General features: G+C 55.7%; 1 protein-coding gene across 1 annotated transcript; it reads right to left on the bottom strand.

Annotated features, from left to right (window-relative positions):
- Nucleotides 1–5116: 5116 nt before the first annotated feature.
- On the bottom strand, nt 5117–15268 carry OCSTAMP (osteoclast stimulatory transmembrane protein). Its single transcript, XM_056108457.1, has 3 exons — nt 15264–15268; nt 11035–12028; nt 5117–5506 (listed from the first exon to the last, which is right to left on the bottom strand). The coding sequence occupies exons 1-3, from the start codon at nt 15266–15268 to the stop codon at nt 5117–5119; spliced, it is 1389 nt and encodes a 462-aa protein (XP_055964432.1).
- Nucleotides 15269–24519: the final 9251 nt, after the last annotated feature.

The following is a 24519-nucleotide window of genomic DNA, read 5'->3' as shown; positions in this document are numbered from 1 at the left end:
GCACGATGATGGCTGCACTTAGTGTCAGACGTCCGGCACGGGGCAGACCAAGCCCACTGAGTGCACATGGGGTGATAGCACAGCGGGTAGGGCGTCTGCCTTGCACGTGGCCAACATGGCCGACCCGAGTTCGATTCCTCCGCCCCTCTCGGAGAGCCCGGCAAGCTACCGAGAGTATTCGATATGCCAGACACAGTAACAACAAAGTCTCCAATGGAGACATTACTGGGCCCGCTCGAGCAAATCGATGATCAACGGGGGGGTCTTTACTTACTTTACTTAAATTTAAGATGACTGCTTAAATGAGCCTCGGCAGCTGAAGACCTCCGGAACCAGCCACAGCCATGCTTAAGACCACTCTCCACATGTTCAGATGAGCCTCAAGCATGAAGGAACTGGCAGCGGAACCCAGGTGTGCTGGACGCAGGGCTGAGATCTCCAAGCCTGCTCAGATCGGGACAAGGCCTCCTCCACCCAGATCCCCCATCTTCCAGTAGCTAGGCACTATCCACCAACTCCCCCCAGTGCCGTGTTATCCCATCAACAGCCAAGACCCAGGAACTATAAAACCCAGCTCCTGGACCTCTTTGTCTAGTTCTCACTCTTGGAGAGAACCATTGAGTTCTGACAGGCTATCGAGTGTATTCTGCCCACACGGCAGAGTCTGGCAAGCTCCCTCCGGCGTATTCGATATGCCAAAACCCAGTAACAATGATGGATCTCATTCTCCTGACCCTGAAGGAGCCTCCAATGTGGCACTTGCTAAAATCTCAGGGCTAGGACGAATCTCAGGAGACATTACTGGTGCCTGCTCGAGGAAATCGATGAATAACAGGATGACATTGATACAGTGATACAGTGAGTTTAAATGGATATGGACTAAGGAAGGGGAAAGCATGCCTTTATTTATTTATTTATTTTGGCTTTTTGGGTCACACCCAGCAATGCTCAGGGGTTACTCCTGGCTCATGCACTCAGGAATTACTCCTGGCTGTGCTCGAGGGACCATATGGAATTCTGGGAATCGAACCTGGGTCGGCCATGTTGGCTGCATACAAGGCAAACACCCTACTCACTGTGCTATCGCTCCAGCCCAGAAACATGCCTTTACATAAAATTCTGCCCTTGATTAGACCTCCTAGCAGGAAGAGATCTTCATCTTAGAAGAGCTTCCCCTGAAGGAAGGGTTTTACATATATTGATTGCACTATCTGACCTAGGGATAGTTGCTACCCCCAACCTTGGAGGTTGGGCTCTTGACTAAGGTGGCGAGAGTGGGCATGGGGTGATGGAATATAGGCAGAGGGGGAAACTAGAATTGGGTGCTCAGTGAGTTTGAAACAGGCATGCTGGGAGACTGGAATAAAGGGCAACTGATCACCAACCAGGTGGGCGGCCCTGTTCTCTCCTTTATGAATTCATCGGCGGTGGCAGGCTGGGGTGAGGAAGCAGCTTATGGCCACCAAACACATGCGAAGAGTGCCTAGACTTTTGTGAATTCATAGATTGCCACTTGAATCACCCCTGGTGTGAAGCTTGCATTCAAAACCCCGTCACTCCCCCTGCAGTAAGTCTCAGAAGGAGCATCCCCGAGATTGCTCTTATTGGAGGTCATGGAACATGTCTGATTTGGATACAGACAGATCACTCAGCCGCTGAAGCGCCCCTTGACGGTGCTCCCTTAGGTCACATCAGAATCTCCAGCCTCGTCTTTTATCCACTGGGTTAAGCTCTAGAAGCTGATGGAGAGAGACAGGTGGGAGGGTGACAGGCAGAGGGGACTTCACCCTGACTTGGGAAGCCTGTAAGACTTGTGGGCTCGGCCGCAGGTGCCCTGGCTTTAAATCCTGCCTGGCTCTGCGGCTCACTCGATGTGCAGCTCTTACCAAAGAATAAAATCTCCTTGAGTCTCAACTGCTTCGTGCTGAAGGAGCATAAGCCCGCCAGCTGTCTCAAGCTCTCGGCTGAGGTTTAACTAAGACAACACACACGCAGAGTACCGAGTCTTTGTAACTGTGCCGAGAGACCCCCACAGCAGCCCTGGAGAGCACATGGGGTCCCCTCTTTCAAAACCCCCTGCTGGTGACATCGAGTGGGTGGCCTGACTTTGCCTGGTGGGAGTATTTACACTGTAGGAAGCCGGCAACATGACTCACCAGGGCTTGGGGGGTGGGGATGCTTATTTTTAGCACCAGTTGTTAAGCATTTCCCTGCACGCCCCCGGGCTTCATATGCCCCCCCCCATCAACACTATCTGGGATGCTCTAATCTTTTTCGGGAGGAGGTTCCCATAGGAGGATCCCATTGCCTGTGCAATTTAGGAAACTCGTGGGCGCGGCACTGCCTGAAGCGCAGAGTAGATTTGTGGAGAGTGGCCCTGGGGTGGGGTGTCAGGGGAACCCCCCCACACCCCCAAGCATGAGCACACATGCCTCTGGGGTTGTCGGGGGGCTGTAGAGGCCAGTGTGAGGCCCCACTGCCTAAACACCTTTACAGCTGCCAGTAGGGGTGGAAGGTGGGGGGCCCGAGCATCCCTGTGCCCCTGTCTTTTTGCAGTCACCACCTGGGGGTGCATCCCCATGGCTGGGAGTCATGTACATCAGCCTTGCTCTGCACTGCTGGAGACTCCCAGGAGGGGGGCTGGGGGCTGGGCCCTGGAATTTGCTAAACATTCGGGCAGCCACACAGATGGAGAGGGAAGGCGATTTTATTCGGCAGGGCTGTAATCAGAGAACCCGAAGTGGTACTGCACCCTCACTAGGAACTCCTCCTCTCTGTGACTCCCCTGTCCGCCAGCATCTCCTGGGTAGCCTGATCTAGGGAGTCTGCCACCTCACAGGCCCTTTTTTCCAAAGGAGTTTCAGTTTTTGGTGTGTGTGTGTGTGTGTGTGTGTGTGTGTGTGTGTGTGTGTGTACTGTAGTTCTCTCTCTAATCATTTCTTTCACGAGGCGAACTAGACCGGAATCATCTAGAATTGGATCTGGTGAAATGGAATAGGGTAGAAAATGACCAAGCACATTATTTAAATGAAGACTAAGTGTCTTTACCCCAAGGGGGGGTGGGTGAGGCCCCTCCCTGCCCCAAGGGACCCAGCCCTGGCAGCCAAAAACCTCCAGAACTCAGTTGCCACCATGCTCACTGCCGCTCTTCACACACTCGAACAGAGCCTCACCCATGAGTGAACCTATTCCTGGCCCACGTGATATCACTCATACTCCAAGAGTCGCGCGCCACATTTGATGGGATTTGAAGTAGAAGGCAACCAATCTCAGAGCACACAAGGCTCAACCTCTAACAACATGTTAGCGATCTCTTCTAGAAGGGCTTAATGGCCCCTGGGTGAAATACAACAATCTTCACTCACTTTCCTCCAAGAAAACATCTTTGGAGAATCTCCAGGGGTTTATTCATAACAAACAATACAAAAAAATTGTTTCGGTTCTGCTTTGGGGCAGGGGATGGGTTTGGGGCTGGAAACGTCTGGAATATGGTGGTGGGGAGGTGTCATGGTGGTGGAATTGGTGTTCGAATATTCTAGCAAACACACACTGTCCTCCCGTTGTTCATCGATTTGCTCGAGCAGGCCCAGTAACGTCTCCATTTTGAGACTTGTTGTTACTGTGTCTGGCATAGTGAACATACTCTCGGGAGCTTGCCGTGCTCTCCGAGAGGGGCGGAGGAATCGAACCCAGCTTGGCCAGGCTGGCTGCATGCAAGGCAAATGCCCTACTGCTGTGCTATTAAACGTATTCAAAATATTGTGAACTCCTTTATAAAAATAAAATAAAAGACTGTGTCTTTCTCCCTTTTTCTTTTGGCGGGGGCTCCCAAGTGGTGTGCGGGGTGGTTTATGGCTGGGGCCCAATGCAGTGCTCAGGCCCTGAGACATCGGGACCTGCAGACCAGCCCCGCCCTGCCCCACGGTGCTTGGGTTTCCGGTTGGCTGAGCCCCCCTCAGGCAGGCAGAGGACCGGGCACCTGTTGTATCCACAGAAGTGAGGACTCACACGGGAGTAGGGGAGGTGGGAAATGTGCTAGGGAGGACGGGGCTGCAACATGGCATGACTGAAGCCCAATTATGCACAACTTTGTAACTGTGTATCTCACGGTGATTTGATTTTAAAAATGATACATAAAATAAAAAAAACAAGGGCCCCCCATTCCCACCCCAGAGAGAGGGGCTCTCATGGAGACAGATTTCACTATGTTTTTGTAGGGCCTGTGCTCAGCAAAATCCATGGGGTTGGGGGCCGGAGCAATAGCATAGCGGGGCGGGCGTTTGCCTTGCACGCGGCCGACCTGGGTTCGATCCCCAGCATCCTATAGGGTCGCCCGAGCACCACCAGGAGTAATTCCTGAGTGCAGAGGCAGGAGGAACCCCTGAGCATCGCTGGTGGGACCCAACAAGCAAAATTTAATGAATTTTATTTAATAAATAAAAATCATGGGGTTCCTTGTTCTTTGTAAATTTCAGACAAACCAGGGAACGGATTTTGTTTTATTATTTGGAGGGGGGTACCCAAGTGGCACTCTAGAGACCATCTGGTGCTTGGGCATCACACTGGAGTCTGCCGTGTGCCAGGGCAGCACCTTCCCCTCAAAATCTCTCCCCAGTTCCAGGAACCGGGTCTCCTCAGCACTTGATTGACAGATGCTGTCAACTCAACTCTGCTGCTCAGTGGGCACTAACCTTCCAGCAGTGAGATCGTCCTGGATCTGTGTGCCAGCTCAGGCAACCCTGAGGGACACTGAAGCACAGGAGGAAACACTCTAGTTAGATTTTCATAAATAACATCTTAGGTTACTGCATAAATAAGTCCAGGAGATTGTGGTGGGGGATCATTTAGGAGGCGGGGACCCAGCTCAGTGGGGCCAAGCTCTCTGCGTCTGGCGCTGGACCGCAGCCCCGCTGGCCCCTACAGGACCCTCTCTGGTCACGAGGCCGTTCCTGCCTCGCATCTCACTGCCCAGCACCTCAGTGTCACTCAGTAATCGTCCTGCAGGGGTAGAAATGGAAGCTCAGAGAGGGCAAGCAAGCCCCCACCAAGGTCACACAGGGCGGAGCAGAAGACGCATGCGCTTCCGGCGCAGGTGAGTGGCCCTCTGCTCTGTCCATCAGTGTCCAGCCTCTGAGCGCTGGGTGCTGGCGGCAGGCAGGTCCAGGTGTGGGGGGCGGGAAGGAGACCCCCGGGGGCGTCTGCGCTGGAGCCGGGCGTGAAGGTGACGGACCCTCTGGGCCTCGTGGTCCGGGAAGAAGGACGCGGCGATGGCGTGGCGCAGGCGGCCGGCGTAGGTTTCCAGGAGGACAGCGGAGCCGGCCAGGAGCTGCAGGGCGCCCGCGGCCAGGGGGGCAGCCGTGCCCGGGGGCTGCGGGGCCAGCAGCGGGCAGGTGGGGGAGGTAAAGCGAAGCTCCCACTCCAAGGTCTGCTGAGTGGACACGAAGGGGCTCTCGGCGGGCGGCTGGTTGAAGAGGAAGGGGATGAAGCCCAGGACGGTGTAGGTGGCCTTGGCAAGGAGAGAGAGAGAGGCCGCGTTAGCAGGCAGGCCTCAGCTCAGCTGCCCTGCCTCGACTTTCCCCCACTTTCATCTGTGAAATGGGTGCAGAGGTGACTCCTGCCTTCCCGGTTCCCGGGAGCATCCAGGGAGATGCAGAGTCTGAATCTGGGCCCGACAGATGCTCTTTGTTATGACTCCCAGGAAACAGAAGTTTTCTGGGAAAACACACCGCCAGTGTTTCAGAGAATTTTCTCTTTTGGAGCTCTTAATTAGCATGTGGTGCATTCTTTCCCGACAACCCTCAGAGGTTAAATCTGGCTCAGGCCCCATTTAGAGAGGGGTGGGGGGTGGGGGGGTGGGCTAAGCCCGGAAGATGACCTGTGGCTGACCCAGGGCCAACCCCAGCTGAGGGCAGAGGGGGTCCCCTGCTCTGTTCTCAGCGGAGACCACACAGTTCCTCCGGGCTCTGGGAATTCTGTGTCTGGAGGAAACGGGGGTCAGAGTTCAACCATCCCACCCGACTGGGTGCCCACTGCCTCCAGGGTCAATTTCTCTGCCTGGCACACAGTATTTTTGGAGGATGCTTCGTTTGAAAATGCTTATTTTAAAATAAAATGTTTAACTGTAATAACACAAAATGCTTCTTTTATTTTTTTCATTTGTGCTTTTTGGGTCCCACCCGGTGATGCTCAGGGGTTACTCCTGGCTCTGCACTCAGGAATTACTCCTGGAGGTGCTGGGGATCGAACCTGGATCGGCCGTGTGGAAAGGCAAACATCCCACCCGCTGTACTATGGCTCAGTCCCCAACGTGTTTCTTTTGAATTAGGAAAAAAAAAAACTTTCAACTTGAGACCCTTCACGCTACAGTATTACAATATTTGTCTTTGGACTCCTGCCATCTTGAATGTTCCCCTGTTTGGGGGGTCACCCCCAGTTGCGTTCGGGGTTCAAGTCCAGGGAGCAGCCCTAGGAGCTGCCTCCAGGCCTCAATGTTTCCTCTCAGTAATTTGCTGTTGTGAGCCTGGGGACTGAGCTCGGGTTACATCTCTGCCCTATTCATATTTCAGGGGGGCTCCCGAGTGGGTGCTCAGAAGGTGGAGGGGACCTGCTGGCATCTCTCAGCAGACCACCATGTGGTTGAGGCTGGACTGGTTACCCCAGGTCACCCCCCCAAGTGTTGCTGGTCTCTGCACCCTTCACTGCTTGGGGTGCCCAGGCTGGTGAGGCCCCAGGGACCCAGTGTTGCTGAGACTTAAACCCAGGGCGGGTGCACACTGGGCACCTGCCCTCACCACTCTCCCCCACTTCTCTCCACTCTCATGCATGTTGTGTGTGTGTGTGTGTGTGTGTGTGTGTGTGGAGCCACACCTAGTTGTGCTCAGGGCTTGCTCCTGCTGGGGCCGGGGGACCCTCTGAGGTGCCAGGGCTGCAGGGTAGGTGCCTCCCCCACTGTCCCCTCGCTCTGGTCTCTTGTGAGAGTCTCTCACGGAGAGGAGAGCCCAGGAAGCAAGTGCCCCCATGCCCCACGTCACCGTGTCCCTCCTTCCGGCTCTGGCCCTTGTGGGTTGGCTGACTTTGGGCAAACCTCTGGCTTCTCATCGCCTCAGTGTCCTCACTGGTAAATGGTGGTGACAGCCAGTCCCGTCGGCAGGTGACGTTCAGCACGTTTCTTAGTTGGCCAGCTCAGAGACTCACTTCCTCCAGGACTGACATCTTTGCCATCCGTCTGTGTCTTAGCAGCGACCTGACCTGGAACTGCTTTAGTCCCCCCCGGACATGCCCTGGCAGGAGAGTCCGAGAGGGTCAGGCGGGGTGGGTGAGCACCGGGAGGACTGTGGAGCATCTTGGGGGCTCTGGAAGTCGTGGGGAGCAGGAAGGATGAAGGTGGCTATAGCCACTGAGCACTTGGCCCGAGCCTTTCATGGGAGGACACTTCAGGAGCCTTCACAGAACATGGGAGGCAAGAGGGAACAAACCACGTGGCCTCCCAAAGCAGCCACTTGTGCTGAAGGGTAAAATCGTAAGTGATGAAGGACTGGAGGAGCAGTGCCGGGCTCACCTTGCACACGGCCCACCCCACTCAACCCCCAGCCCTGCAGAGGGTTCCCAAGCACTGTCAGGCGTCATCCCTGAGCAGAGAGTCAAGAATGATCTATTCCTGAGCACAGAGCCAGGAGTGAGCCCTGAGCACAGAGCCAGGAGTGAGCCCTGAGCACAGAGCCAGGAGTGAGCCCTGAGCACAGAGTCAGGAGTGAGCCCTGAGCACAGAGCCAGGAGTGAGCCCTGAGCACAGAGCCAGGAGTGAGCCCTGAGCACAGAGTCAGGAGTGAGCCCTGAGCACAGAGCCAGGAGTGAGCCCTGAGCACAGAGCCAGGAGTCAGCCCTGAGCACAGATTCAGGAGTGAGCCCTGGGCACAGAGTCAGGAGTGAGCCCTGAGCACAGAGCCAGGAGTGAGCCCTGAGCACTGCTAGGTATGCCCCAACCCCAAGCCTGCCTCCCGAGAAAGATCCCCACACAATAAGAGGGCCTGGTGTCAGGGCTCTATGGAGAATAATATGATTCGCAAACCTCGATGTTATGGGTTTGAGGAGATGAACTCAGCCAAGGGACGTTTGGGGTACAACCCAGCACATTTCTTCACTGGCACCGACAGTCAGAAAAGCACGTTAGAACAACTCCCTGAGGCTCGGACTGCGCTGTGGGAAAGAATTCATAAAACAGTAGGTCTGTCACCTACAACTCTCTGCAATTAATTTCTAGTCCGGTCTACTGGAGCTGTTTTAAAAAGCTGGATGTGATCCCCTAAATGAATAGATTTCAAGCAGAGGGAAAACCACTTTGCCTGTGTGTAGATAGAAGTGATCAATACACATTGATTAACATTATTTTCTTTAGCCCAGGCCTGACATTTTGGCTTTAGACAAACAGTGGATTTCTGTGTCAGAGTGCACCACCCGAAATAAAAATAGTTCTGGTCAAAGAAAAGATTGAGAATTGGAGAGCTAGTTGTCTTCCGGTAGGTTTAGGTAGGGTGCTTGCCTGACATGTGGCACACCAAGGTTTGATCCCTGGCACCAATTTTGGTCCCCTGATCCCTGCCAAGAGCGGTTCCTGAGGCGTGGCCCAGAAAACAAAAAAAGACTTAGGTCTTTTTTTTTTTTCGCTTTTTGGGTCACACCCAGCATTGCACAGGGGTTACTCCTGGCTCATGCACTCAGGAATTACTCCTGGCGGTGGTCAGGCGACCATATGGGATGCTGGGGATCAAACCTGGGTCGACCACATGCAAGGCAAATGCCCTACCTGCTGAGCTATCGCTCCAGCTCCAGCCGTAGGTCTTGATCTGCTAGTAAACGTACCAATTGGTACCCATGGAAACGTAATATACACACACTGTGTTCCCATTGTTCATCGATTTGCTCGAGTGGGCCCAGTAACGTCTCCATTGGAGACTTTGTTGTTACTGTGTTTGGCATATCGAATACGCCACGGGTAGCTTGCCAGGCTTTGCTGTGCAGGCGAGATACTCTCAGTAGCTTGCCGGGCTCTCTGAGAGGGGCAGAGGAATCAAACTCGGCCATGTTGGCTGCGTGCAAGGCAAGCACCCTACCCGCTGTGCTATCGCTATTCAAACAATAGGCAATCTATTTTACAGTTACTCAAAATTGTCTCTGTGGAGGAGCCCTGGGCAATTTTATTTTATTTTTGGCTTTTTAGGTGACTCCTGCACTCACGCACCACTCGGTGGGCCGTATGGGATGACAGGGATCAAACTGGGTCTGTCGTGTGCAAGGCACCGCTCTCCCTGCTATACTATCGCTCTAGCATCACTGTCACTGCCACTGTCCTCCCATTGTTCATTGATTTGCTCAAGCGGGCCCAGTAACGTCTCCATTGTGAGACTTCTTGTTACTGTGTTTGGCATATTGAATACTCTCGGTAGCTTGCCAGGCTCTCCGAGAGTGGTGGAGGAATCGAACCCGGCTCGGCGTTGCTGGCTGCGTGCAAGGCAGTTGCCCTACCGCTGTGCTATCACTCCAGCCCATCACTCCAGCATGGACTTGAAAAGTTCAATAAAAGCTAATTTACAAAAGCAGGATTTGGCGCATGGGTGTCCCTGGTAGATCTCTGCTCTGCTTTGTTTTTTCCTTTCTGGCTCTGGGCCACTCCTGGCAGTGTCCGGGGGCTCTTCCTGGCTCTGAGCTCGAGTGAGGTGTGTGCTGGCCGCTTGCAGGCAAGTGCCCACGCCCCCTCCTATCTCCCTGTCCCTGAGTCCTGACTCAGACCCATGTTTCTCATCCGCTCTCTAACCAACCTTATTCCCTTCCTGCGGACCCCCCCCCATCCTACTGCTTGCCCTTGAGTCTCATGCTATGACCCCCTCATTGATGCAATTTTCCTCTGTGATCCTCCCTTGGAATATCCTGGGACCCCTATGACTATGACCCCCGGTTGGGAAGTGGGAATCCAATTCCTAGGCCCTACTGTCAGATTCTTTTCTTTTCTTTTTTTTGCCTTTTGGGTCACACCCAGCAATGCTCAGGGGTCACGCCTGGCTCTGCACTCAGGAGTTACTCCTGATGGTGCTTGGGGGACCATATGGGATGCTGGGAATCGAACCCAGGTCGACCGCGTGCAAGGCAAACGCCCTCCCCGCTGTGCTATCGCTCCAGTCCTACTGTCAGATTCTTAAAAGCCTTTGTTATTAAAAAGCCAGTGTTGGCCCACCATCTCCCGCGGGGCACAGTCCTGGGCTCATTTAGAGAGAATCGCGTTTTCAGGTTCATGGAGAACCTGTGGGGAAAGGGAGGAAGATGAAGGTGGGGCATGGTGCCAGGGAGGAAAAGGGTCATCTTACGGACAACTTTTCACATCTCAGGGTGCCCATGGGTGTCCCTGGTAGAGCTTTGCTCTGCCGGGGCCATCAGGCATGGGAGGGGCTGAGGCAAGGGCTGAGACGAGGAGCGAAGTGTGAACTTCAGCTTGAGGTTGAAGCTTATTTTTTTTTCTTTTTGGGTCACACCTGGCGATACTCAGGCGTTACTCCTGACTCTGCATTCAGGAATTACTCCCTGGCGGTGCTCGGGGGACCCTATGGGATGCTGGGAATCGAACCTGGGTGGACCACATGCAAGGCGAATGCCCTACCTGCTGTGCTATCGTGCCAGCCCCTTTACACAGAGTTTCAAGGACCACTTTGTGGGCCAGAGAGGGAGTAGAGAGGGCAGGCACTTGCTTGCCTGTGGCTGACCTGGGTTCAATCCCCGCCACCACTAGTGGCCCTCCGAGCCCCACCAGGAACAATTTCTTTTTTTTTTCTTTTTTGGGTCACACCCAGCGATGCTCAGGGGTTCCTCCTGGTTCATGCACTCAGGAATTACTCCTGGCAGTACTCAGGGGACCATATGGGATGCTGGGAATCAAACCCGGGTCGGCCGCGTGCAAGGCAAAACGCCCTCCCCGCTATGCCATGGCTCCAGCCCCGAGGTTGAAGCTTTGACAGACCCCACCTCGCCCGCCGTGGTGGCACTTACATTGTACTGGACTGTGAGCGTGGCGGGCACCACGGGCAGCTCCCGAGCCCAGCCCACAGCTGCCTGCGCCAGGAGGAAGGTCACGTGGTCTGTGGCGGCGGTCAGGGCTGTGGCCAGCAGGAAAGGGATGAGCGTGGCCAGCTGGGGCAGACAATTCAGCAGCTCTTGGGGGGTCAGCCGTGGCCGGGCAGCCCAGAGCAGCCACGGAGGCGGGGGGGCCACCAAGTGTGTGTCCCCCGCTTGCTCCAGCCGCCGGACCAGCTGCCTGGTGCCGTAGATATTATCGAAGCGCAGGTCCGTGAGGTAATGATGCAGATACTGGGCCGAGTCCACCAGGAGGCCCAGGGCAAATAGCCCCCCGGCCAGTCGCTGGACCCCCACTGCTGTGCCCCGGGCCAGAGACTCCAGGTCAGAGAAGTCGGCCAGGACCTGATGAGTGACCCTGAGCATGTGAGCGTGGAAGGCAGAGGCGTCACCCTGGGGCTGGACACTCACAGCCCGGTGGCCGCTGGCGTCCAGAGCCCGGGCCGCAGAGTGGAGCTGGTGGGTGGTGTTGAGGAGGTTCTCCATGGAGCCTTCGGTGACGCACCTCATCACGCGGCCCACCGCGCCCAGGTTAGCCAGGACACTGGGCACGGCGGAGGTGGCCAGCGTCGCGGAGCTGCAGGACAATAGCAAGCGGCGGCCCTGCTTGGTGCCCAGGGCGGGCACGCTGAGCGCGAACAGGCAGCGGGCTGGGGGCACCAGGCCTAGCAGCAGGAAGAGCAGGAGGCCGCAGACGGCAGCTGCGGTGGCCGAGGGTCCCGCTGGACAGAGCAGGGAGGACACCAGCCACTGGTGAGCCAGGCTCGCCGCCGCCACCGCTAGGCAACTGCACAGGAGGAGCTGGGTCAGCAGCTGGCCGCAGCTGGCTGGCACGGGCTGTGAGAAGGTGAGCCAGGCGGCCCGCAGCGGGCCAAGCGCCTTGCAGAGCCCAGAAGGCCAGAACCGGCACCTGCGTGCAAGGAAACGGGAGGAAGCGCATCAGCATCTTGGGTACCACGTCCTCCCCGCCTTATAAGCCTGTCACCGTGACAGGCTCCGCCCCTCCAGCCGCAGGGGCGGGCGCTCTTGCAGCAGGGCCAATCAGTAAACGCACCCCAAGCTACCTGACCCAAAGGGAACCAATCAGAGCCTTCCCTAGGATTCTCTCTCTCTTGGAGCCCTGAGGTCAGAATTCTACTTTTCCCCCGGACTGCTGCTCCTGGCGTTAAGGATGGGCATTAAGGACTGCGTGTGTCCCTAATGCCCATCTTGTGGAGGCTTTGAGCTCCAGGGAATGAAAGTGTCATTGGGGAAGCACACAGGAAGAGAGAGAGAGAGAGAGAGAGAGAGAGAGAGAGAGAGAGAGAGAGAGAGAGAAGACTCCATCCCATTTGAATTCATAGTTCGCTTGGCTGAATTTTGACCCTGGGTCTTCCTTTATGAACCTCAGCATCTCCTTTGTAATTTGAAGGGGGGGGGGAAGATGGGGGTAATGGACCAGTGGATGGCTGGGGCATTTCTTTACTCTTGTGATCTTATATTTATCCAAACAACAAATATTTATTAAGCTACTTCTAAGTTGGTGACTGTGCCAGGGCTCAAGCAGATGAGAGTTCCTGCATGCATGGTCACTCTAAGAGGGACAGCAGAGGAATGGTCAGAGCAGAGAGGCTGGATCGTGAATCTATCTTAGTGGAAGGGCTGTAGGTGCAGAGAAAGTGGGGAGTTGAGGATGACCAGGAGGCTGAGTGCCAGGTCAGAGAAAGTAGTGAGGGATGGTTCCCTCAGCCCAGGATGCTGAGCCTGGAGCAGACCTTGGTGCAGAGAGGAGATCAGGAATCCACTTCAGGTCTCTTGGAATTCAATATTCCCCTTTAGTCAGAACTATGGAGGGAGAGAAATGCGAACATGCGTTCAGGAGAGAGAGAAAGCTGGGAGCCATTGGTGTGTAGGTGGGATGGAGACCCATGGGCAGGATGTGATGCCATTAGCCGTGTGCTCAAGGGAGGCCACAGGCCCAAGACAAAAACCTCAAACTTTGGTCTTAATGGGTCGGAAACGACAACCAGCAAGTAAGCCTGAGAGGCAGATAGTGTGATGTTGGCAAAACCACGTGAATAGAATATCCCAGGAATGAAGAGATCGAATGTGTCAGGGTCACTTAAGGTTCAAGACAGGAGAAAAAAGGGATCAGACCACATGGAAGTCACCGGTGACCTGGACAAGGCCAACTTGGTGGCAACTTGGGTGAAGGCATAGGAGAGAAGGAACAAGGAACGTGATGGGTGGGGGGAGATTGGACCACCTCATCAGGTCAGTTGTGCGGTGGAGGAATCAAACAACAGCCAAAAATGAGAACACAGGACCAAGAAGGACATTGAAGGTAGAGAGAGAAGCCAGTTTGCCAGTGGGAAACCCAATGGGGCATGTTGACCAGGAGAAAGTTTGCCGTGCTGATAATACCCCTTAAGAGATGGCAGGGGAAATTGGGACAGATGGTGAGTGACGCGGCCAAGACAAGGGGACTTACGTATTGGTAAGTCCTCCCTCACCAGATCTACGCAACAGTGAGGGCGTGTCTTCACCATAACACCTTCGCTCAAGGCTTGACTCCGCCACTCAACATGATGTGATCTTGGTTTAGTTTCCCAATTGTTCTAGACGTCTTTGTTCGCATTGGTGGAACCATGCAACAAAATGAGTGTCTCCCAGGGCAATTTTTTTTTTTTTGCTTTTTAGGTCACACTCCTGGCTCTGCAGTCAGGAATTACCCCGGTAGTGCTCAAGGAACCATATGGGATGCTGGGAATCGAACCCGGTTTGGCCGCGTGCAAGGCAAATGCCCTACCCACCGTGCTATTGCTCCAGCCCGTACCAGGGCAATTTTGTGCCCAGCACACAGTGTGCCAGCTGCTAGCTAGCATTAGACATCCACCCCACCAGGACAGAGATTTGGTCTCTCTGATTACCTAACCCCAAGGGCCTTTGGTGGGGCATGGAGCAGGGGCTCCAGAAGGATTTGTTGTGCCAGTGCTTCTGTTCGTGATTGCTTCTATTTCAGTACTGATGGTGCCGGAAGGTGCAGAAAATGCTGGAAGGCGTTTTTCAGAATGAAAGAGGAAATAAGAGATAGCTATCCGGGAGCAAGGGAGAGGAAGTGAAGGAGTGGCAGGGAAGCTCAGGTGACCTCCTCCTGGCTAGGTCCTGCGGTACTTTCAGTGAATCCCAGCACTGCGGCTGAAGGATTCATGGGAAGAGAAAGTGATGTGAAGGACAATCACTTTGCTGGTACAAGTGAAACCCCTGACGTCCTCCACATCCTCTGCCCTGCAGCGTGAGAGGGGAGCACATGCTCACTTTTCAACACAGTTATCACGCCTCCTGACTACACTGATGGCTGCATGAGTTTGCCCTGAGTTGGGCCAACAAATGAGTGCCTTCGGCGAGGCTTTGCTTAGAAACTTGAGCAAGAACCCGGTCATCCACAGAGCTCAGATGGCGGAAGGGATGTCTGGATGTTTGGGGAACCACCAGGTCTGGCTACAACAACCCAGGAGGACAGTTAAGAGGCTGCGCTAGGGCCAGAGTGGTAATACAGTGGGTAGGGAGTTTGCCTTGCACATGTCCCACCCAGATGTTGTCTCTGACACCCCATATAGGCTCCTGCACCCAGCCAGGAGTGATCCCTGACTACAGGGCCAGGAGTCAGTCCGTGTGGCCCCAAAACAAATATACCAACAAGAAGCTGAGCTAGAGAATCCCAGCAGGATCGGGGCAATCCCTGGATTGAGACAAATCTAAAAGGAGGTTTTTGCTGATCCCAGCCGTGGCATGATCAAAACCTTTCCCTGAGGCAGAGTGAGATGAATATTTGTCACAACTGAGTCCTGGTGAATAAGAACCTTTGTCACAGGATTTCTGGGGCCATCCAGCTTAGGCACAGAAAGTGCTTCCACGTGTGTGACCCAGAGGGAAGTCTTATAAAATCACGTCACCAGGCACGAGGATGTTGGTGATGGCGCTCAGAGCTCTGCCAGCCTCTGTGTCAGCGTAGATGAGGCCACAGTCCACAGGGACTCTAACTGGGGAACTGTATCAGCTCATTCCCTTAAAAAGGAATTCTCATTCCTGAGCACGGCTGGGTGTGGCTCCACACCAAAATAAATAAATAAATAAATAAATAAATAAAAAGGGACTTTCATCACCTCATATCTGGACCTAAATGGGGAAGGGCTCAGGAGAGAGTAATTAAATTTTACCTGGAGAACCGGGAAGTCTTCCTGTAAGAAGTGACATTAGAACTGGACCTGAAGCGACAAATGTCAGTGCCGAGTTGTAGAAGGCACTTGGGCACCCCGCCAGAAGGAAGAGGGTGCACAAAAGTTCTGCGCTCCGATGGGTGCCCTCAGGAAGAGGGGAGACTGGAAAGAGGGTGCTGTCAAGCTGCCGCTAAATTCTCAACGTAGGAGCACCAGGGCTGACGCCCATTCACAAATGCCAGTGTGCTTATGTTTTGGTAACTCTGTGTGTGTGTGCGTGCGTGTGTGTGCACGCCTGCATGTATGTGTGACTCTGTGTGTGTATATGTGTGTGACTGTATGTGATTGTGTGTGACTGTGATCTGTATGTCTCTTTGTTGTGTGACTATGTGTGCATATGTGTGACTGTGTGTCTCTGTTGTGTGACTATGTATATATGTGTGTGTGACTGTGTGTCTTTGTGTGTGACTATGTGTGTCTCTGTGTGTGTGTACATATGTGTGACTGTGTCTCTGTGTGTGACTGTGTGTGTCTCTCTGGTGTGTAAGACTGTGTCTTTATGTGTTTATATGAGTGTGACTCTGTGTGACTCTGTGTGATTGTGTGACTGTGTGCCTCTCTGTTGTGTGACTATGTGTGTAACTGTTTCTGTATGTGTATATATGTGTGACTGTGTGTCTCTCTGGTGTGTGACTGTGTGAGTGTCCCTGTGTATGTGACTGCCTCTGTGTGCATATATATGAGTGTGTCTCTGTATGTCTCTCTGATGTGTGACTGTGTGTGTGACTGTGTCTCTCTGTGTTTGTATATGAGTGTGTCTCTGTGTGTGACTGTGTGTGATTGTGTGACTGGGTGTCTCTCTGTTGCATGACTGTGTGTGTGACTTTCTGTGTGTGTGTATATGTGTGTGACTGTGTGTCTCTCTGGTGTGTGACTGTGTGAGTGTCCCTGTGTATGTGAGTGTGTCTCTGTGTGTGTATATGTGTGTGACTGTGTGAGTGTGTATCAGCTGCCTCCATTCAGAAATAGATTCTGCATCGAAACTCACGCCTCTAGACATTGTTGAGCTCAAAGTATCCGGTGAGGTTTCCACCTCTCAGCTGGTCAGGGAGGCCAAACGCCAGGGTGGCCGGGGCCCCTCTGAGCAGTGTCCAGGCTGCCTTGACCCTGATGCTCCACTCAGCGAGTTCTCGACCCTTAAAGGGGTGGCACGTGGGATGATACCTCCCTCCCTGCTATGGTCTCCATGTTGGGACCCTGGAGGCTGCCAGGATACAAGCATGAGCACTGCTAAGGAGAGTCAGCACTGGGGAGTGTGAGCATTGCTGAGGAAGCCAGTGCTAGGGATGAGCACTGCTGAAGGAGTCAGCACTGGGGAGCAAGCTCTGCTGAGGGAGTCAGCCCTGGGGGCCTGAGCATTGCTGAGGGAGCCAGCGCTGGGGAGTGAGCACTGCTGAGGAAGCCAGTGCTAGGGATGAGCACTGCTGAGGGAGTCAGCACTGGGGAGTGAGCACTGCTGAGGAAGTGAGCACTGGGGGTGTGAGCACTGCCGAGGGAGTCAGCACTGGGGACCTGAGCATTGCTGAGGGAGCCAGCGCTGGTGAGTGAGCACTGCTGAGGGAGTCAGTGCTGGGGGTGAGCACTGCTGAGGGAGTCAGTGGGGGCAGGGGGCGGGGCGCAGTCTGAGCGGGGTCAGTGGGCCCTGCTGTCAGCGGTGCATTCTCGAGCCCCTTCCTGCCCCTCTTCTGTCCCCGTCGCTGAGACCCCTATTTCCCCCCGTCTCAGAGGGGAAACTGAGGCTCCCAGAGGCGAGGCTGCTGCCAGGCTCAAGCCCCGGGGCACTGGCCCTCAGTCCCAGCTGTCACCCTTCCTGCCTGGCCCTTGTCGGCTCAGGACCCCCAGAGTCAGGTGCCCCTAACCTACCTGCTCCTGCCCAGGTGCTCAGCGGGGCCTGGGGTCACTCTCATGCTGCTGGAAGGGTCCGTGGCCGCGTGGCAGGTGAAGGGGAAGTGAGCTGGCCCGCCCCGGGGACTGCCCAGTCATCTCTGCTCCCTACCCTTGAGCGCTGCGTCCTCTGGCCACTCTGGGCCCACCTCCTGGGGGCGGCCCGATGCCTCATTTCCTTCTGCTCCGCGGTGGGTGGAGGTGTGGGAGGGCAGGAAGGCCCGGCTGGCCCACTGCACAGAGGCGACCACTGAGGCCCAAGGAGGCCACAGTCACTCGGCTGTGCCCTCTCTGCAGTCATGCGCCTCATGGGAAGGCCACCCTAAGGGGTCTGGATCCCACCGAGACCCCGGACTCTCTCTACGGACCCCTGTTGTCCCAGGGGAGGGGGGGCCCCTCCGGTTCTTTCCTGCTTCCAGCTCAAGGGCGGCCTCTGTCCCTGGCCTGGGGCACCCACCTCGTCTCTCTGTCTCTGTGTTCCTTTTTTTTTTTTTTTAAGTTTTATTAGTGAGACACCATGAGATACAGTTGTAGACCTACAAATTTTTGTGCTTGGGTTTCAGTCATACAATGATCGAGTACCCATCCCTCCACCAGTGCCCATTCTCCACCACCACGGATCCCAGTATCCCTCCCACCCCCATCCTCCCCATCCCACCCTGCCTCTCTGGCAGGGCATTCCCTTTTGTTCTCTCTCTCCTTTTGGGTGCTGTGGTTTGCAAAAGAGGCCTTGAGTGGCAATCATGTTTGGTCTATAGTCTACTTTCAGCATGCTTCTCCCATCCTGGAAGGATCCTCCCAACACCCTTTATTTGGTGCTCCCTTCTCTATCTGAGCTGCCTTTTCCCCTAGCATGTGCGGCTGGCCTCTGAGTCCCTTTTAATAGCCAGGAGAGCTGGAGAGAGCCCTGCCCGAGGAGGAACCCCTTCATCCTTTACCCGAGAGGCGCCCCTAGCAAGGGGGAAGTTCACAGGCGTCTGCAGGCACCTCTGATGATGCAAAAGGGTCCTGTTCAATCTGCTCTGTGCCCTGCTGGCCCTGCGTGGAGACTTCCAGTCTCCTCTGAAGAGGAAAAATCATTTTGTGCCCGATCACTTCCAATAGGGCCCCCTCCTCCAGGAAGTCCCCCTGGTACTCCCTTGCCAAGGACCCCGGGGAAGCAGGCCCCATGGGGCATCTTGTCATTTTCCGCCTGCTGTTATTGCCTGAACTTCTGGTGCAGACCTGAAGGACGAGACCCTCTGCCCAGAGAGAAGTGGCATCCTTGTCACCACACAGTTGAGTGAGACATCTGGGTCTCGGCGTGTCCCTGGTAGCACCCCTCCAGGAGGAGCACGGGGAGCAGGGCAGGGACAGAGCTGTCACATCTGGAAGGCCCAGCTGCTAAAGCGGAAGACACCTTCTTGTGCCTCTGCAGACCTGGGGTGGGGGTGTGGGACGGGGGATTCTGCTCTCAGAAGCTGAAGGGAGAGACCCCGAGGAAAGTGAGGGGGGGTTGTCCCTGGCTGATTTCCAAAGGCGCCAGCCAATTCTTTTTGTCTGTTTTTGTTTGGGGGACACACCCAGCAGTATTCGGGTGTCCCAAAGAGGAATTGAAAGAGCTATGCTTGGAGTACCATGTTTCACTCAAACGAGAGAAAGAATTCGGAGTTCCGACCTCTGTTGAGGTTCAAGAATCAGGGACGCTGTCTCGTTTGCCAAGGCGTCAAAAATCAGATGGGCTGGACACATAATGAGATTTGGAGATGACTGCTGGACTAGAGTCATTACCGACTGGATTCCATGAGACGTCAAAAGACCGCGTGGCCGCCCACCTATGAGATGGTCAGACTTCTTCGTCAGGACCCTGAACAATCGGTTTGAGGCTCTTCGTGTTCCTAGTACGAACAGACGCCATTGGGCTACACTAGCATGCGACAGGGACGAATGGAGACATTACTGGTGCCTGCTCAAGCAAATCAATTAACGGGAAGTCAAGTGATCAAGTGACCCGGCGGTGCTCAGGGCTCGCTCCTGGAGGTGCTCAGGGGACCATATGGGGTTCCGGTTCGAACTTGAGTGGGCCGGTGCCAGGCAAGTGCCCTCCCCGCTGTGCTAAGGCCCGAGCAGTAGTTTCCTCTCTGTGTGCGTGTGCAGGGGGGTCTTCCAAGAGATGCACAGGAGGCCTGGGGGTCCACCCTGGTCATTCTTGGCCAATGAGAAAGGCTGTTCAGTGCCCGGTGGAGGATGTGGGCCATGGGCAAAGCCCTGCATGGTCCCCTGGGGTGCACCTGCCGGAGCCCCTGCGTGGTCTCTCAGGCCACCCCGTGTTAATTCACTTCATTGAAGGCGGAAGGTTGACAAGGTGGAGGACGCCACTGGGACCCACTGCACAGGTGTGTGGACCCAAGTCAGCTCACTGCAGGGTGCTCCAGTTCCCACCCTCACAGGAGCTGGGTGATGACCGGTTGTCCCTCTGAACTGCGAGGCTTGGAACACCAGCCTGGCCATTGACTGTGCTGTGTGCCGGTTGGGTCAAGTTCTGTCTGTCTCTGATCCTGAGTGAAGGGAAGACTAGCTCCTCCTGCATGGGGCTGCTGGATGATTGGGGAGACCATGGATGGAGCATGAATGGGGAACATAACAAGGGTGCATGTGCTCACCCAGCCTCGAGCCCCCAGGGCCCAGCCCTAGGGAACTCCAACAGCTGGGAGACCCCGTGCCTGAACAGGTGCTTTGTGGGGAAGCAGGCTGCTGATTGGTTCCTGAGCACATGGGATGGGCTCTTCGTGGGGAAGCAGGCTGCTGATTGGTTCCTGAGGACATGTGGGCAGGCTCTGTGCAGGGAAGCAGGCTGCTGATTGGTTCCTGAGCACATGTGGGCAGGCTCTGTGCAGGGAAGCAGGCTGCTGATTGGTTCCTGAGAACATTGGGCAGGCTCTTCATGGGGAAGCAGGCTGCTGATTGGTTCCTGAGCACATGGGGCAGGCTCTTTGTGGGGAAACAGGTTGCTGATTGGTTCCTGAGCACATTGGGCAGGCTCTGCACTGGGAAGCAGGCTGGTCATTGGTTCTGAGCAGGGTCGTGCCCAAAGGCTCTGGGTGTAGGATTTGGGAGGCTGGCATGGAGAGGGTTGGCCTCTCTGGACACAGGAACAGGTGGGCAGCCCCTTCCGCCTGGACAAGGCTGGCTGGCCAACAGGTCCAGCTCTTGCGGAAGGGCCCCCTGAGTCAGCACAGTGGCTGGGTCAAAGGCAGCGTGGCTCAGAGGAACTTCTGCAGGACTCAGAACCACAAGACAGGGCAGGAAGGGGAAGTGGCGAGCTTGCAGGGCGGTGGGCAGGGAGCACCGCTGGGGGACCGTGGACGGGGCCCGTCCAGTACACGCAGGGCTGCCCAACAGAGCTTGTGGACGGAACCGTATCACCTCTAGGCCTTTTTTTCTAGGGGCGACATCCAACATAGAAATTAAGCTCAGGTATTCAACCTAGGGCCAGACACATGGCAGAGACACGGCCAGGTCCCTCTCTTGCAGGCAGTCCACTGGGGTTAAGCCCCCAGCACTGCATCCCTGCATTTGGCCTGTCCACAACACAGCCAGGGTCACTCCTGAGCACAGCTCCGGGAGCCCCACTGGGCCTGACTCACTGGAGGGGGTCGGGGGACAGAAGGTTCGTTTTCTGCCTCCTGGGCTGGGCCCCAGGTCCCGTTTGGTGGGTCAAACCTCCTTCTGGGTGTTTCTGGGGGACTCCCAGGGCTGCTGTCTCCCAGGAAGCAGATTGGGCCTCGCTGCCGGGGCTGAAGGCCTGAAGTTTGGGGAGAAAGGCCAGTCCCCCCAGGAAGAGGGGCTCCGCGGGCAGACCACCCTGGGGCCTGCACAGCTCTTTCCGCTCTACGGACATTGGTGTTCTCTCTTCCAGCGGTTCTTGAACTCAGAAGAACTGGGACCAATGTGGTTGGGCCGGGCCAATGCACCCCGCCTGGGAGGGCTTTGAGTTCATCCATCCCTCCCATCCCCCCCCCCACTTTCAACCCCCTCACGTCCCTTCTCAGCCCCCTGAACCCCAAGCACCTCTGTCTGACCGAGGCAGAGGATGCGGCTGCCCCAGGGATGAAGACTTGTTTATGGAAATGAGCGCGGCCTTCTAGATACTGGATTAAATAATTGGATTTCTTTATTTGCACAGGTTCAGATCATACGGCCATCAATCATCACAAATTGACTTATTGATTTATTTCCGGATAATTTCATTTGCCGTTTCTCTAAGTTTTCTCTCGGAGCAAACAAAAGGTGGAGGGGATTTGTTCTGTGCCGGCTCAGGGGGCCAGTGGGTGGGGTTGGTTGGAACACTGTGCACCTGAGACATCGCGGTTAGGAATTTGTAAGTCATGGTGTCTTAATAAAAAAAAAAAATACTATACTGGGATCCATGGTGGTGGAAAATGGGCACTGGTGGAGGGATGGGTATTTGATCGTTGTAAAATCGAAACCCAAGCACAAAAATTTGTAAATCTACAACGGTAGCTCGTGGTGTTAAAATAAAAGGGAAAAAATACTATGTGTTTAAAAGAATAAAAATAGACACGTCTGCCGTCTGCTGCCCCCACACGTGGCATGCGCGACCCACTTCCTCCTGGGACTGACATTCACACCCCCACACACCCGTGATGGGCTTGGTCGAGGCCCCCAACCCCTCGGTACCCTCCAAACCACGCAGCACCATGTCCTCCTGCGTCGCCTCCTCGGGGCCCAGCTGGGTGCTTTGTGCCGGAACCGGGACCCAGGAGTGGTGGGTCTTCAGGGACAGTGCGGAAGTTCCTGAGTCGCTGCCAGGCCGCTCGGCGGGGCGCCTCTGGGGACTGGTTTTCAGGCTTGTCAGCAGAACATGAAGCCACAGGGTCCCTGCTCTCTTTACGATCAATCACTGTCTTCTATTTAGTTACTTCTTTATCGCTTCAGTGGAGGGTGAGTGCTCCCAAGTGGTGCTCAGAGGCCCAGAGGCCCTCTCTTGGTGATTATAAAGCTGCCGGCTGTTTAGGCCGGCCTCCCTCCCTCCCTCCCTCCCCCTTCCCTTCTTCCCTCCTTCCCTCCTTCCTTCCCTCTTCCTTTCCTTCCAGGCTTCCTTCCTTCCTTCTCTCCTTCTTTCCCTCCTTCCCTCCCTCTCTCCCTCCTTCCTTTCCTCCCTTTCTTCCTTCCTTCCACCCCCTCAACACCTGGCAGTGCTCAGGACTTAATCCTGGCTCTGCCCTCAGGAAGGGATCATACAGCTCCCTCCAGGCGGGGCTCAGGGGACCATATGGGGTGCTGGGGATTGAACCCGAGTGCAAGGCAAGCGCCCCCCCCCCCGCTGTGCTATGACCCCTAGACAGCCCTTAGAAAAGGGCACCCCCCCCCCCACCCTCTGCCCTTTCTCCAGGCTGACGGCAGGTGGGGCTCCGCACTGCCCCCTGCTGGATGCGGCCGTTCTTCCCTCGGCGGAGGCGAGTTCTCCCCCCCTCCCCCCAGCCACAGTGCTTTGTGGCAGACTGATGTCCGTGGGCCCCCAATTTTGGACCCTGAGTAGCCTTCTAGTGTTCCTTCCCCCTTCCTCGACGCCCTCAGTCACGTCGAGGGCGATTAGACCCCTGGGGGGGGGGGGTCGACTCCAGCCCAGCCCAGCTGGGGAGGTGAAGCCGCCCACAGAGCCCCTTGGAGAGGCACCCGGCTGTGGCACCACTGTCTCCCAGCCCCTGAGCTGGGGGTGGCCAGGCCGCCGCGAGGAGCTGCAGGACCAGCTGGAGTGGCCTCGGCCTCTCTGGCTCCAGGGACTGCACGGCCATCACAGACCCTGGCCAGAGGCTGAAGTGGGCTCTGAGTCAGTCTGTCCCACCGGACACCTCCCTCCTGGCACCCACACCAGGGCCCAGACTCTCCCGGGAGCCTCCGTCTGGGCCAGGAAGCAAGCCTGGAGGACGCGCTGAGGAGGCGCAAAGGGGCACAAGGAGGCTAGGGGCAAGTGAGGCCGTGAGGGGGCGGGTGTGCTGGGGACCTCCAGGGGCCAGAGCCTCCGGCACAGACAAAGAAGCTTCCTTTCTCCTGTCTGTGCCCTGGGGATGGAGAAGGTGTGGGGCTCTGCAGGACAGCATGCACTCTGCACGCGTGAGGCCCTGGGTCCCACACTGGTACCATACACACATGCACGCGCACACACACACACACACACACATGCGCATACACACATGTATACACACGTACACACATGTACACACATGCACATACACACACCACACATATACATACACACATGCACACATGTACATGCGTACACATGCAGGCACACGGGTACACACATGCACACACGTATACACTTGCACACACGCATACACATGTATACACATGCACATACACACATGCACACACATGCACATCTGCACACACATACACATATGCACACACATCCACACATCCACAAATACATACACACATGCACATTCACACACGCAAATAATATATACATACACACATGCACAGGCATGTACATATGCACACGTACACACCTCCATGCACACATGTACACACATGTATGCACACTCGTACACAGGTACACACACATGAACACACACGGACATGCACGCGCACACACACACTGTTTGAGACCATGATTCTCACACCAACACTCAGACGCTTCTGCAGCAGCACCAGCACCTCTGGGACTCATGTCAGGGACACCCTCAGGGGGAGCGGTGATGTGTGAACAGAGACCCGAATCAAAGGAGGGACCGGGCCAAGCTGGGAGCCGAGGGTCCTGGGCAGGGGCTCCGAGGCACATTTGTTTGTGTGTGTGTGTGTGTGTGTGAGAGAGAGAGAGGGAGATTGGTGAGCATTGTGCGTGTGTGTGTGATGATGTGTGTGGTGTGTGATTGCGCTTGTGTCTGTGATGTGCATGTTTGTGGGTGGTGTGCACAGGTGTCCGTGCGTGTACGTGCGAGTGTGTGCGTGTGCACGGCTGAGAGAGACCGAGACGGGGCGCAGGCAGCGTTTCTCCGTCGGGCAGGCAGGAGGCCGAGCAGTGCGTGACGCTCTTTATTGACGTGTTTCCCATCGGCTCGCAGCCTCGTGACCCTCGGCGTGGGAGTCCGCGTTCCTCTGCAGGAACCTCTCCCCTGGCCCGCGCTTGGGAGGGGCCGCTGGGGCTGCATGACCTCGTGCGTGGGCAGTGGCAGGGCCGACCTCCGGCAGGACCCCGCGAGGCCCAGAGAGAACTGCCGGGCGAGGAGGGTCCGAGCGGCAGGCGGCACGA

The sequence above is a fragment of the Sorex fumeus genome, unplaced genomic scaffold (assembly GCF_029834395.1).
Source record: "Sorex fumeus unplaced genomic scaffold, SorFum_2.1 ptg000213l, whole genome shotgun sequence".
Lineage (NCBI taxonomy): Eukaryota > Metazoa > Chordata > Mammalia > Eulipotyphla > Soricidae > Sorex > Sorex fumeus.
The sequence above is the reverse complement of the archived record's forward strand: the minus strand, read 5'-3'. Positions and strand labels throughout refer to the sequence as shown.